Source organism: Eschrichtius robustus, chromosome 5 (genome assembly GCF_028021215.1).
Source record: "Eschrichtius robustus isolate mEscRob2 chromosome 5, mEscRob2.pri, whole genome shotgun sequence".
Classification (NCBI taxonomy): Eukaryota; Metazoa; Chordata; class Mammalia; order Artiodactyla; family Eschrichtiidae; genus Eschrichtius; species Eschrichtius robustus.
This window is the reverse complement of record NC_090828.1, coordinates 58685708-58700152: the sequence shown is the minus strand read 5'-3', so window position 1 is coordinate 58700152 and position 14445 is coordinate 58685708. Positions and strand designations below refer to the sequence as shown.

The following is a 14445-nucleotide window of genomic DNA, read 5'->3' as shown; positions in this document are numbered from 1 at the left end:
ATAATTACCTTAAACGTAAATGTATTAAATGCTCCAACCAAAAGACATAGATTGGCTGAATGGATACAGCAACAAGACCCGTATATATGCTGTCTATAAGAGAACCATTTCAGATCTAGGGACACATACAGACTGAAAGTAAGGGGATGGAAAAAGCTATTCCATGCAAATGGAAATCAAAAGAAAGCTGGAGTAGCAATTCTCATATCAGACAAAATCGACTTTAAAATAAAGAATGTTACAAGAGACAAAGAAGGATGCTACATAAAGATCAAGGGACCAATACAAGAAGATATAACAATTGTAAATATATATGCACCAACATAGGAGCACCTCAATATATAAGGTAAATACTAACAACCATAAAAGGAGAAATCAACAGTAACACAATAATAGTGGGGGACTTCAACACCCCACTTTCATCAATGGACAGATCATCCAGACAGAAAATCAATAAGGAAACACAGGCCTTAAATGACACATTAGACCAGATGGACTTAACTGATATTTATAACGCATTCTATCCAAAAGCAGCAGAATACACATTCTTCTCAAGTGCACATGGAACATTCTCCAGGACTGATTACATACTGGGCCACAAAGCGAGCCTCGGTAAATTTAAGAAAACTGAAATCATATCAAGCATCTTTTCCGATCACAACACTATGAGATTAGAAATCAACTACAAGAAAAAAATTGTAAAAAACACAAACACGTGCAGGCTAAACAATGTGCTACTAAACAACCAATGGATCACTGAAGAAATCAAAGAGGAAATCAAAAAATACCTAGAGACAAATGAAAACGAAAGCATGACAATACAAAACCTATGGGACGCAGCAAAAGCAGTTCTAAGAGGGAAGTTTATAGCAATACAATCTCACCCCAGGAAACAAGAAAAATCTCAAACAATCTAACCTTACACCTAAAGCAACCAGAGAAAGAAGAACAAACAAAACCTAAAGTTAGTAGAAGAAAGGAAATCATAAATAAATGAAATAGAAATGAACAAAACAACAGAAAAGATCAATGAAACTCCTTTGGTTCTTTGAAAAGAACCAAACAAAATAAACAAAACAAAATAAACAAAATTGATAAACCTTTAGCCAGACTCATCAAGAAAAAAAGGGAGAGGGATCAAATCAATAAAATTAGAAATGCAAAAGGAGGAGTTACAACGGACACCACAGAAATACAGAGGATCATAAGAGACTACTACGAGCAACTATATGCCAATAAAGTGGACAACCTGGAAGAAATGAACAAATTCTTAGAAAGGTACAATCTCCCAAGACTGAACCAGGAAGAAATAGAAAATATGAACAACTAATTGCAAGTACTGAAATTTGAAACCGTGATTTAAAAACTCCCAACAAACAAAAGTTCAGGACCAGAAAGCTTCACAGGTGAATTCTATCAAACATTTAGAGAACAGTTAACACCTATCCTTCTCAAACTCTTCCCAAAAAATTGCAGAGGAAGGAATACTCACAAACTCATTCTATGATATGAGGCCACCATCATCCTGATACCAAAACCAGACAAAGATACCACAAAAAAAGAAAATTACAGGCCACTAACTGATGAAGATAGACATAAAAATCCTCAACAAAATACTAGCAAACTGAATCCAACAACACATTAGAAGGATCATACACCATGATCAAGTGGGATTTATCCCAGGGATGCAAGGATTTTCAATATCTGCAAATCAATCAGTGTGATACACCACATCAACAAATCGCAGAATAAAAACCTCATATGATCACCTCAATAGATGCAGAAATAGCTTTTGACAAAATTCAACACACATCTGTGATAAAAACTCTCCAGAAAATGGGCCGAGAGGGAACATACCTCAACATAATAAAGGCCATATATGACAAACCTACAGCTAACATCATTCTCAATGGTGAAAAACTAAAAGCATTTCCTCTAAGATCAGGAACAAAACAAGGATGTCCACTCTCGCCACTTTTATTCAACATAGTTTTGGAAGTCCTAGCCACAGCAATCAGAGAAGAAAAAGAAAGGGAATCCAAATTGGAAAAGAAGTAAAACTGTCACTGTTTGCAGATGACATGATACTATACATAGAAAATCCTAAAGATGCTACCAGAAAGCTACTTAGGCTCATCAATGAATTCACTAAAGTTGCAGGATACAAAATAAATACACAGAAATCTGTTGCACTTCTATACACTAACAACGAAAGATCAAAAAGAGAAATAAACAATCCATTTACCATCACATCAAAAAGAATATCAAGGAATAAATCTACCTAGGGAGGCAAAAGATCTGTAACTCCAAAAACTGTAAGACGTTGATGAAAGAAATTGAAGACACAAACAGATGGAAATATATACCATGTTCTTGGATTGGAAGAATCAACATTATCAAAATAAGTGTATTACCCAAGGCAATCTACAGATTCAATGCAATCCCTGTCAAATTACCTATGGCATTTTTCACAGAACTAGACTAAAAAACTTTTAAATTTGTATGGAAACACAAAAGACCCCGAATAGCCAAAGCAATCTTGAGAAAGAAAAACAGAGCTGGAGGAGTCAGGCTCCCTGACTTTGGACTATACTACAAAGCTAAAGTCATCAAAAGAGTATGGTACTGGCACAAAAATAGAAATATAGCTCAATGGAACAGGACAGAAAGCCCAGACATAAACCTATGCACCTATGGTTAATTAATCTTCAACAAAGGAGGCAAGATTATACAATGGAGAAAAGACAGTCTCTTCAATAAATGGTGCTGGGAAAACTGGACAGCTACATGTAAGAAAATGAAATTGGAACATTCTTCAACACAATACACATACACAAAAATAAACTCAAAATGGATTAAAGACGTAAATTTAAGACCAGATACTATAAAATGCTTAGAGGAAAATACAGGCAGAACAGTCTCTGACATAAATCGCAGCAATATCTTTTTTGATCTGTCTCATAGAGTAATGGAAATAAAAACAAAAACAAATGGACCTAATGAAGCTCAAAAGCTTTTGCACAGTAAAGGAAACCATAAACAAAACAAAAAGACAACCTACAGAATGGGAGAAAATATTTGCAAATGATGTGACCGACAAGGGACTAATCTCCAAAACTTAAAAACAGCTCATGTGGCTCAATATCAAAAAAACAAACAACCCAATGAAAAAAAAAATGGGCAGAAGACCTAAATAGACATTTCTCCAGTGAAGACATACAGATGGCCAAGAGACACATGAAGAGATGCTCAACATCACTAATTATTAGAGAAATGCAAATCAAAACTACAATGAGATATCACCTCACACCATTCAGAATGGCCATCATCAAAAAGTCTACCAACAATACGTGCTGGATAGGGTGTGGAGAAAAGGGAACCCTCCTACACTGTTGGTGGGAATTTAAATTGGTATAGCCACTATGGAGACCAATATGGAGGTTCCTTAAAAAACTAAAAATAGAACTACCATATAATCCTACAATCCCACTCCTGGGCATATATGTAGAGAAAAACGTGGTTCGAAAGGATACGTGCACCCCAATGCTCATTGCAGCACTGTTTACAATAGCCAAGACATGGAAGCAACCTAAATGTCCATCAACAGATGAATGGATAAAGAAGATGTGGTAAATATATACAATGGAATATTACTCAGCCATTAAAAAGAATGAAATAATGCCATTTGCAGCAGCATGGATGGACCTGGAGATTATCATACTAAGTGAAGTAAGTCAGACAGAAAAAGACAAATATCATATGATATTTATATGTGGAATCTAAAAAAATGATACAAATGAACTTATTTACAAGACAGAAACAGACTCACAGACTTAGAGAACGAACTTATGGTTATGGGTATGGGGTGTTGGGGAGGGACAGATTGGCAGTTTGGGATTGACATGTACACTGCTGTATTTGAAACAGATAACCAACAAGGACCGACTGTATAGCACAGGGAACTCTGCTCAATACTCTGTAATAACCTAAATGGGAAAAGAATTTGAAAAAGAATAGATACATGTAAAATATATGTATGCAATATAACTGAATCACTTTGCTGTACATCTGAAACTAATACAACATTGTTAATCAACTATACTCCAATATAAAATAAAAATTAAAAAAATAAAGTGTCTATAATTCATGTCTTCTTTTAATTATTTAATTTGCCTAAGTAGCCAGGTTTCTGTTATTATTATATGTAATCTTGATTTTGTTTTATAGAGCTGTTTGAATTAAACATACCAAATGGAACACTGAATAATTTGAAGGGAGTAAAAGAAATACAGAGGATTTCACTGTATTCTGTGGTGCGTGAAAATGCACTGCTCTTACGTAACATCTAACTGTGCCTGGGAGCTAAGAAAGACGCAAGAGCTTTCTTTAGCACCACAATCATGCCAGGGTTCTCAACTGCATCATACTCTCTGCTACTGGGCAAGAAACAGTCTTGACATGGATTCAGAAAAAATACCCACTTAGGGGCAATTTGTAATAACAAGAACAGTGCGTACCAAGTACCTACACATAACAGGAATTCAATTTTTCTGATGCAGAACCAGAGGTTCAGAGAGATGAAGCAATCTGCCCAAGGTCATACAAATAGCAAGCAAGTTCCTCAGGGCAAGGGCTGGGTCTTAGTTATCATCCTATCTGGAGAGCCTCAGATATAGGATGCAATCACTCTTGGTGGGGTGCTTGTGTCTGACTTTTAATGGCAGAGGTTGTCTTGTTTTGCTTAGTTTTTAAGTTGGTTTAGTTTTTACGTTGGTTTAAGAAATTAGCACTTGTGTGCTTACTCTCTCTCTGTTGTGTTAGGATGGGGCAGTTCTTAAAATGAGAGGTTGATCCAGGAGACGGTTAAAATTACTTTCACTCTAAGTTACATTGACAACTTACAGGGTAATCATTTTTAAAGGATGTGGTACATTTATATTTAAACTGATGACCTCCCTGAGAGAAACAACTATCTTTCTTGTGATAGATGCTTTATCAAATCCTTGTAAGTAACAATAGGGGGGGAAAAAAAAAGACTGTGTTATATAACACAGCAAAATGGGAAGACTTCCTGGGTTTTTTTTCTCCTATTAAAAACAAACGACAACAACAAAAAACAAACACCTGCCTGGAGTCTGGAGTTAGGCCCAGTTGATTTTTTTTTTTTTTTCCCTTGGGATTTCACCTTGGTAAATGCTTTCACCAAAGATATATGACACTCATGGTTTCACCTTCTGAAATGAGACTTGACAGCTGTTCGACACCACAGAGCAACGTTATATAACTAGGCAGTTCAAGAGGCAAAAAAGAAAACCACATTGAAATGAGTTTGGTGAGTGGGTTGGTGGTTAGGCAGAGTACACTTTCACCAACATAGAAAATAGTCAATGGCAAGGCCACGTGAACAATTATCATTTTGTAAATGCTCCAGATTTTTCCTACAATAAATCTCTGAACTGGACATACTTACATATCACAGGCAGTGACCTTCTAAGTGAGCATTTGTGTGGGAGAGCACTGCTCCTGCCACAGAGTCTGAATTCTTTTAGGGATGTGCCCGGAAATCAAGTATGACCCCTCCTTCTCTTTTTTATAATGCCACCCCACAGAAACATTTTTTAAGAAACAAAGAGTAATTTCAATGGAAAGAGTCAAATCCTTTTGAGAGTCAAAGACTTTTGACCTTATTAGCAACTCTAAAAAAATATCTAATGCAATTCACTGTCCAACATGAGCTCTTCCTGAGCATAAATATTTTACTTTTTTTAAACAGTGAGGCCAAGCTCGTTTTACTTTTTAGCTCCAGAGAAGGAAGCAGGCTTCTACTGTTTAACATGCCTCTTTAAAAAAAAAAAAACAAGTATCTTTAAAACAGCGTGGGTACCAAGCTATGAGTCACAGTTGGTCCCATAGTCAGTACTTTCTGGTTATACAAAATTTGCTCATGAAAGTCATGTGTTAAATTAAAATTGAGAAATTACTGGAAGACACAACCAAAAAAAAATAGAGAATGTGTTTGTTTATGCAAATCCTTGAACAGCTCTACCCTTTGCTTTTTATCAATATTGACAGAAAGCATGTACAATGAACTTGACTTAGCACTAAAATGGCATCCCTAATAGGTCAATCTGTTCCTGCTTAACATACCAGAGGGATATATTTTAAAATCTCAGCCATTTCTAAAAAGTTTGCAGTTTCCTGCTTAGGAACCTAAATGGCTATTTTTGAGACCGAACATGCACATAACTTGATATTTGCAAAAGGATGTATTTGGGGTCATTTTCCTGATAAAAATCCTGTAAGACCAGGTTGTATATCATGCAAGAAGACACTGAGGACTAGTACCTGCATGGACTGTTTAGGTTCATAAATGGAAGAGGTGGTTGAGACTGGATGCACACACTGAATGGTCTCAATTTCATTTTACATCAAAGATACTGGTTGAAAGATCAGGTCTTTAATAATATGTTTAAAGAGGGAAAAGAAAACTCTATTTGGTTTACCTTGAAATATTAGCAATCTTTACACAGCCCATACATTTTGGAATGTACCCTTTATCCCCAAATAATCTGAAGTTCATAAAAATCTTTTTCACTATGGAAAAAGCAGAGCATATTGGGGGCTGGGTATTTAGCATTTGAGTAAAATTAATGCTAGTGTTAAAAATCGGGATAAATTGCAAATTTGGAATGAAATGTCTTACTACAGAGCCTGGTGCATTCTATCTGCTGAATAAATGTTGAATAAATTAATAAATAAAAGGAAGATCAGGGTTTCCAGCTTTATCATCTTTTGAAAACAGATACCCGCTAACATCAAAACTAATGCCATTTCCTCTACACTAACAATATTCATGTCTCAGGAACTTCATCATAAAGTTGTATAACTATTGGGAAGTTACTATAGAAATGCTAGTGCATCTACCCATGAAGTGTAACTGGGTCTCCTTACGCACAACCTCACATTGTATGTTCTCTGAATTAGGTTGCAAAGGACTGAACTTCAAGGTCTTATATCATGCTATAAATACAGGCAAGATCTACACACAGCTTGAATCAACACACACACACATCTTGATGAAAAATGATTAAAGTATAGTTGGTACAACACAGTAGCACAATAATTAAAAACTACACACACACACACACACACACACACACACACAGTGAAAGAAAATCCTCAAAAAGTGAAGAGAAGCTGCTGGTGTCAGCAGCATAATGGTCCCATGGTAGCCATCCTCCTTTCATCATGGTCAATTCATTAGCAGAGGAGAAAAGACAGAAACTATGGGAAATGCACACCATCTGCTCAATCCAGATGCAACAGCACATGCCTCTTATAGCCAAAGCTTTTTACCAGAAACGGAAGGAGATAAGATCTAATCCTCTCACAAAATATCCCACGAAGGTAGTTAGATGTATTTGCATCACAAATAAATATAATGCCAAAATCATTATTAGATGAGATCTTTTAAATATCAGTCAAGACTTTTACCACTCAGTATACACTGATCAAACAGAATACTAAATCAGCATCAGAGCAAATGGGGTTGGATTCTATCACCTTTATTAAGCTATTCCTTAAAAAAAAATCATGCTTAAAACATCTTCATTCCCTGAATAGCAAGAACATTTTCGTCCAGTTGTCCTGGTTTTAAAAAGACACACTTTAATATTGTATATTTCAAGTAATGTGCATTTCCTTTCTTATAAGAAAAGGTTAAAAATAAATATTCTTACCTTGAAATTGTGAACCTTTTCATATTTTGGAATTTGCTCGTTTTCTTTCAGAGTTGCTCTTCTAACAAGTGATGTCAACTGCGAATAAGCAAAGAGTTTCAAAGGTTGCCAGATTGTCACAGACGACTTTTGAGAACCCAGTTTCATTCCCAAGGCTGCTATCAATAAATCTTGCTGACGGCCCTCTTGTTTTGATTTGTGAACTGTAGCTCTATTAGTTTTCCTACCCGACCAAGACTCTTTGGATGGCATTTTGGAATTCACAGGAAATAAAGAAAACCTATATTGATCTATGTCTGTCGATGAACTCTATTCAGCTAACAAATGAGCATTCTGCCAGCCAGCACAGAACCCTACCCTACAGAGAGCTGCAGAGAAACATCACGGAGAGGTGGAGGAGGATGATGAAGCACTTCTTAAAAAGAGGTCGACTAACCAGAAAAATTCTTCTTTCCTCCTTTTTTTTTTAAAGGGCTCTATATTTAAGCTTCTGAAAACTTAAGAGTCTGAACAGAAATAGAGTCGATGCTAACATACAAAACATTCAGCATTTCTCTATCCTTTTTAAAAAGCCATGCAATTTTGACAAATGACACATTTCTAAAAGCTTTCTTTTCTAGTCAATATATTAATGTCCATCCTGAATGAAAGATGCCTACATACTGCCTGCAGTCAGTTTCTAGCAACTGACACCCTGTGAAGCCCCTGGCAGAGGATGGGGGAGGGGAGGGATTTGACAAGGAAGGCTGGATTAGACTGGTCACCGTAAGAAAGGAGATAACCAATGAAAACCAAGCAACAGTATTTAAGTACTGTATTCCTCAACTCGCTGTCTGTTTCTCCCTCCTCTCATGTAAGATTTTCTTGCTGGCTCAAGGCAAAAAAAAAAAAAAAAAAAAAAAAATTAGTGGGAAGACAATGAGCACTGAATGAGTCATGCATCATTACAAAATGGATTTTTTTTTAACCTATTAAAAGTAAAGGAAAATTAACACACACAGCACTAGGTTTTAAAAAGAACGCACCACTGCCAGGTAAATTATCAAAGGCTGATCTATAATCTACCTTTGTGCATATGGACTGAGGTTAGTTAACTAAAACTCCATTTTATTCAAGATGAGCAAAAGCTGATAAGTATTTTGATGAAAAAGAAAAGGAGTTTAACTAGTTATCATTCTATTTTCATGGAGAGCAAGAAGCATGCACATAATGCTGCCAACACCCTGGGGCGCTCAGTTCTGACTTCCTACCATGAGTAGTTTTGTTGTGGATCTATGCTTAAATAGGTCCAACCACTATTTTCATTCTTAGTCTCAACATTCTTCATTCAAAGAGCTTCAGGCCAGGTCACAGTGCAAGCTGGTTGGGAATAATTCCTCATGTTCACAGGTCCCAGAGGTAGTGTAACTGTGCTTGTTGGACCTTAGGTGTTTGTTTGCTGACGTAGAAAGGCGGGTGCTGGGCAAGAGGCTCAAATCCAGCTCCATTTAAGAGCAATACCTATACAATACTTTTTTACTAAGGTGCTATATAAGCTTAAGTTTTCTCATATTAGTTCCTTAAACACCTCCCATCTGTTTCCTCATGCTATAGTAATTAAGTTTAACCCATTATGATTCTAAGGTTACACTGTATTTAAAGAATCTAAAACTCTATATTGAAATGAATTCAGTCCATTTCCTTAGATAATTGCAAATATTTTTATCTCAGATTTCATAATCTACAGGGGTTATGGGCCCAATGCAGATTCTAATTTAATCAGGGCATGAAGTGGTCCTTAAACCATGCTAGATATTGATGATACTGAATGACTGATTTTCTAAACACCCCCAAATATTTTGAGTATATAGTTCCAACTTTTAAAACGGTTTATTCTTTTAAAAACATTTCTAAGAAAACAGAAGGCAAGTTAATATTTACATCTACAGATGTTTCATTTCCACAAATTTATATCCTAAGGTGATTAGTATGAGACAAAAAAAATTTTTTTTCCCAAGAAGAAATACAATGGAAAGAACTTTCCTTGCCTAACCTAAATTACTCTTCAGCTTAGACTTAGTTTGTCACATGATGACTAAAAATATAAAGGCCAGCCAACTCTTTAGTCACATATAACCTAAAGTGAAGTTTATCTGATTCTCAGTGGGCCCAGAAAAAAACAGATTCTAAAGGCAAATTTAACAGTAATTTTTTTCTCCACAACATTTAACACTGAATGTTAAAGTTACTAAGATAAAGAAAACAATCACCCATGTAACCCAAGTAACTTTTTTTTCCTGAGTATTTCGGATCAAGGTCCTTTATTATAGATCACCCCAGTCCTTCAGCTGTAGTAACTAAAATTCAACCAAAGCATAAAAATATTCATGGTAGATTTATCCAGAAAATTCATGGCTGAGTAAAAGTGAACATTTTGTCACTGAGAGGCCAGGTCTACTGTAGACTCTGCAGAGTCATACTGTCTTTCCTGAGTAATTTTTCTACCTAAGCAAGAAATACTGGAATAATTACAACTTGGGCAACTATCTAGGGCACTAAGAAGACAGGAAACAATGGTTTAGGATGAAAAACTTCTTAGCTCCCCTCAGGTGGCTGGGGGTTTGGTCACTATTACACCTCCATAACTGCAGCTGCATTTCTGCATTAATTTTGAGGAGCTCTCAAGTCAGAACTGCTAACTCTCGAATTCAGAAACAGTATCAACGTTCTGACATGCCAGACAAATGTATACCACACTTCCTTATATTTTTTCTGGTCATATCTATCTACTTAGATAGATACAGCATCTATTAATTATGCCTATCGTTCATTGATTATTAGGCACTTATGCTCTAAGCACCCAGCTAAGCACTTTACATACAGAATCCCATTAATTCCACAGAAAAATGTCTATGAGGCATATACTATCCTCATTTTATAGCTGGAAGAGCTGGGGCCTACGGAAGTTAACTTCCCAAAATGGTACAGCTGTTCCGTTAGGTGGTGGATAGGAGTTAGGCTCGTAAACACTATGCTGTATCCACTCAAATGAGAAAATGAGAGGACACCATGCAGTCTGAGGGTAGTCTGATTCTATTCAAGGTGGTTTCTCCATCTTCTCCTTTCATATTGAAGAGTAGCAATAGATAGTAAGACACAGTAAGCAATGAGTAACAATGGATGGTAAGAAAAAGTAACAGGCACTAAGATATCTAGATCTCAAGTTTACTATGCAGAACCTGCAGTAGGAAATGCAGCCCTCAGGCTCCATTCAGACACGCCCTCCTTCATGATGCCTTTGAACATTTGCGGCAATTAGACGTGACCTCATCCACCTGTGAATATCGCAGTCCTTCACTTGTTCATTGATTATGAGATGTATCACCTTCTACCTCATATCACAGTTGCCTGTGTACCTGTTTATATAGCACTGGGTCTTATACATCTTAGTATAAAGCCTGAATCTAACACAGTAGCTTGTACAAATAAAGGTTCAATACATAAAAATAAAACCAAATGAAGGCAGTTATTTTTATTGGGGGGCAGTGTGTTATAATAAAAAATGAGATTTGAAATCACAGACACTGAAATCTGAATCCTGACCTTGGGAGATTTGTTTGTTGCCTTGGTTATTACCCCATTAACATACTACGGACAATAACACTTATCTTACAGGTTACTACTGGGCAGTTTAGAGGGGATGATATGTAAAAGAGGAAAAGACTACAGACAGTGAGCACTCAATAAATGATACTATTACAGGGCGCTGTACCAAACACTAGCTGCAGGGCACACTGTGTAGTATAAGACATAGGCTCCTGTCCAAGGAGCTAGTAGACTAATCTGCTTTTGGTTTATACATACAAACATGCCTAGAAATGCCTGCCCTTCCCTTTATATTATGGTCTCTACCAAATTCCCCCAATTCTAGTTCTGATCCTATCTTTTCTTTTTTTCTTCTTTTTTTTTTTTGGTTTGTTTTTTTATACTGCAGGTTCTTATTAGGCATCAATTTTATACACGTCAGTGTATACATGTCAATCCCAATCGCCCAATTCAGCACACCACCATCCCCACCCCACCGCAGTTTTCCCCCCTTGGTGTCCATATGTCCATTCTCTACATCTGTGTCTCAACTTCTGCCCTGCAAACTGGCTCATCTGTACCATTTTTCTAGGTTCCACATACATGCATTAATATACGATATTTGTTTTTCTCTTTCTGACTTACTTCACTCTGTATGACAGTCTCCAGATCCATCCACGTCTCAACAAATGACTCAATTTCGTTCCTTTTTATGGCTGAGTAATATTCCATTGTATATCTGTACCACAACTTCTTTATCCATTCGTCTGTTGATGGGCATTTAGGTTGCTTCCATGACCTGGCTATTGTAAATAGTGCTGCAATGAACATTCGGGTGCATGTGTCTTTTTGAATTACGGTTTTCTCTGGGTATATGCCCAGTAGTGGGATTGCTGGGTCATATGGTAATTCTATTTTTAGTTTTTTAAGGAACCTCCATATTGTTCTCCATAGTGGCTATATCAATTTACATTCCCACCAACAGTGCAAGAGTGTTCCCTTTTCTCCACACCCTCTCCAGCATTTGTTGTTTGTAGATTTTCTGATGATGCCCATTCTAACAGGAGTGAGGTGATACCTCATTGTAGTTTTGATTTGCATTTCTCTAATAATTAGTGATGTTGAGCAGCTTTTCATGTGCTTCGTGGCCGTCTGTATGTCTTCTTTGGAGAAATGTCTATTTAGGTCTTCTGCCCATTTTTGGATTGGGGTGTTTGTTTCTTTAATATTGAGCTGAATGAGCTGTTTATATATTTTGGAGATTAATCCTTTGTCCGTTGATTCATTTGCAAATATTTTCTCCCATTCTGAGGGTTGTCTTTTCGTCTTGTTTATGGTTTCCTTTGCTGTGCAAAAGCTTTGAAGCTTCATTAGGTCCCACTTGTTTATTTTTGTTTTTATTTCCATTACTCTAGGAGGTGGATCAAAAAAGATCTTGCTGTGATTTATGTCAAAGAGTGTTCTTCCTATGTTTTCCTCTAAGAGTTTTATAGTGTCCAGTCTTATATTTAGGTCTCTAATCCATTTTGAGTTTATTCTTGTGTATGGTGTTAGGGAGTATTCTAATTTCATTCTTTTACATGTAGCTGTCCAGTTTTCCCAGCACCACTTATTGAAGAGACTGTCTCTTCTCCATTGTATATCTTTGCCTCCTTTGTCATAGATTAGTTGACCATAGGTGCGTGGGTTAATCTCTGGGCTTTCTATCTTGTTCCATTGATCTATGTTTCTGTTTTTGTGCCAGTACCATATTGTCTTGATTACTGTAGCTTTGTAGTATAGTCTGAAGTCAGGGAGTCTGATTCCTCCAGCTCCATTTTTTTCCCTCAAGACTGCATTGGCTATTCGGGGTCTTTTGTGTCTCCATACAAATTTTAAGATGATTTGTTCTAGCTCCGTAAAAAATGCCATTGTTAATTTGATAGGGATTGCATTGAATCTGTAGATTGCTTTGGGTAGTATACTCATTTTCACAATGTTGATTCTTCCAATCCAAGAACATGGTATATCTCTCCGTCTGTTGGTATCATTAATTTCTTTCATCAGTGTCTTATAGTTTTCTGCATACAGGTCTTTTGTCTCCCTAGGTAGGTTTATTCCTAGGTATTTTATTCTTTTTGTTGCAATGGTAAATGGGAGTGTTTCCATAATTTCTCTTTCAGATTTTTCATCATTAGTGTATAGGAATGCAAGAGATTTCTGTGCATTAATTTTGTATCCTGCAACTTTACCATATTCATTAATTAGCTCTAGCAGTTTTCTGGTGGCAGTTTTAGGATTCTCTATGTATAGTATCATGTCATCCGCAAACAGTGACAGTTTTACTTCTTCTTTTCCAATTTGTATTCCTTTTATTTCTTTTTCTTCTCTGATTGCCGTGGCTAGGACTTCCAGAACTATGTTGAATAATAGTGGTGAGAGTGGACATCCTTGTCTCGTTCCTGATCTTAGAGGAAATGCTTTCAGTTTTTCACCATTGAGAACGATGTTTGCTGTGGGTTTGTCATATATGGCCTTTATTATGTTGAGGTAGGTTCCCTCTATGCCCACTTTCTGGAGAGTTTTTATCATGAATGGGTGTTGAATGTTGTCAAAAGCTTTTTCTGCATCTATTGAGATGATCATATGGTTTTTATTCTTCAATTTGTTAATATGGTGTATCACATTGATTGATTTGCGTATATTGAAGAATCCTTGCATCCCTGGGATAAATCCCACTTGATCGTGGTGTATGATCCTTTTAATGTGTTGTTGGATTCTGTTTGCTAGTATTTTGTTGAGGATTTTTGCATCTATATTCATCAGTGATATTGGTCTGTAATTTTCTTTTTTTTGTAGTGTCTTTGTCTGGTTTTGGTATCAGGGTGATGGTGGCCTCCTAGAATGAGTTTGGGAGTGTTCCTTCCTCTGCAATTCTTTGGAAGAGTTTGAGAAGGATGGGTGTTAGCTCTTCTCTAAATGTTTGATAGAATTCATCTGTGAAGCCATCTGGTCCTGGACTTTTGTTTGTTGGAAGATTTTTAATCACAGTTTCAATTTCATTACTTGTGATTGGTCTGTTCATATTTTCTGTTTCTTCCTGGTTCAGTCTTGGAAGGTTATACCTTTCTAAGAATTTGTCCATTTCTTCCAGGTTGTCCAT

The 14445-nt window shown here is 36.5% G+C and overlaps 1 protein-coding gene across 3 annotated transcripts in view; it reads right to left on the bottom strand.

Moving 5' to 3' along the window:
• Window positions 1-14445, bottom strand: part of CHN1 (chimerin 1) — a 203547-nt gene that overhangs the window by 43812 nt on the left and 145290 nt on the right. For all 3 annotated transcript variants that reach the window (XM_068544885.1, XM_068544886.1, XM_068544887.1), the window contains one exon: window positions 7740-7817. In XM_068544885.1, coding sequence (XP_068400986.1) covers window positions 7740-7817 — 78 coding nt within the window. The remainder of the gene's footprint in view (window positions 1-7739; window positions 7818-14445) is intronic.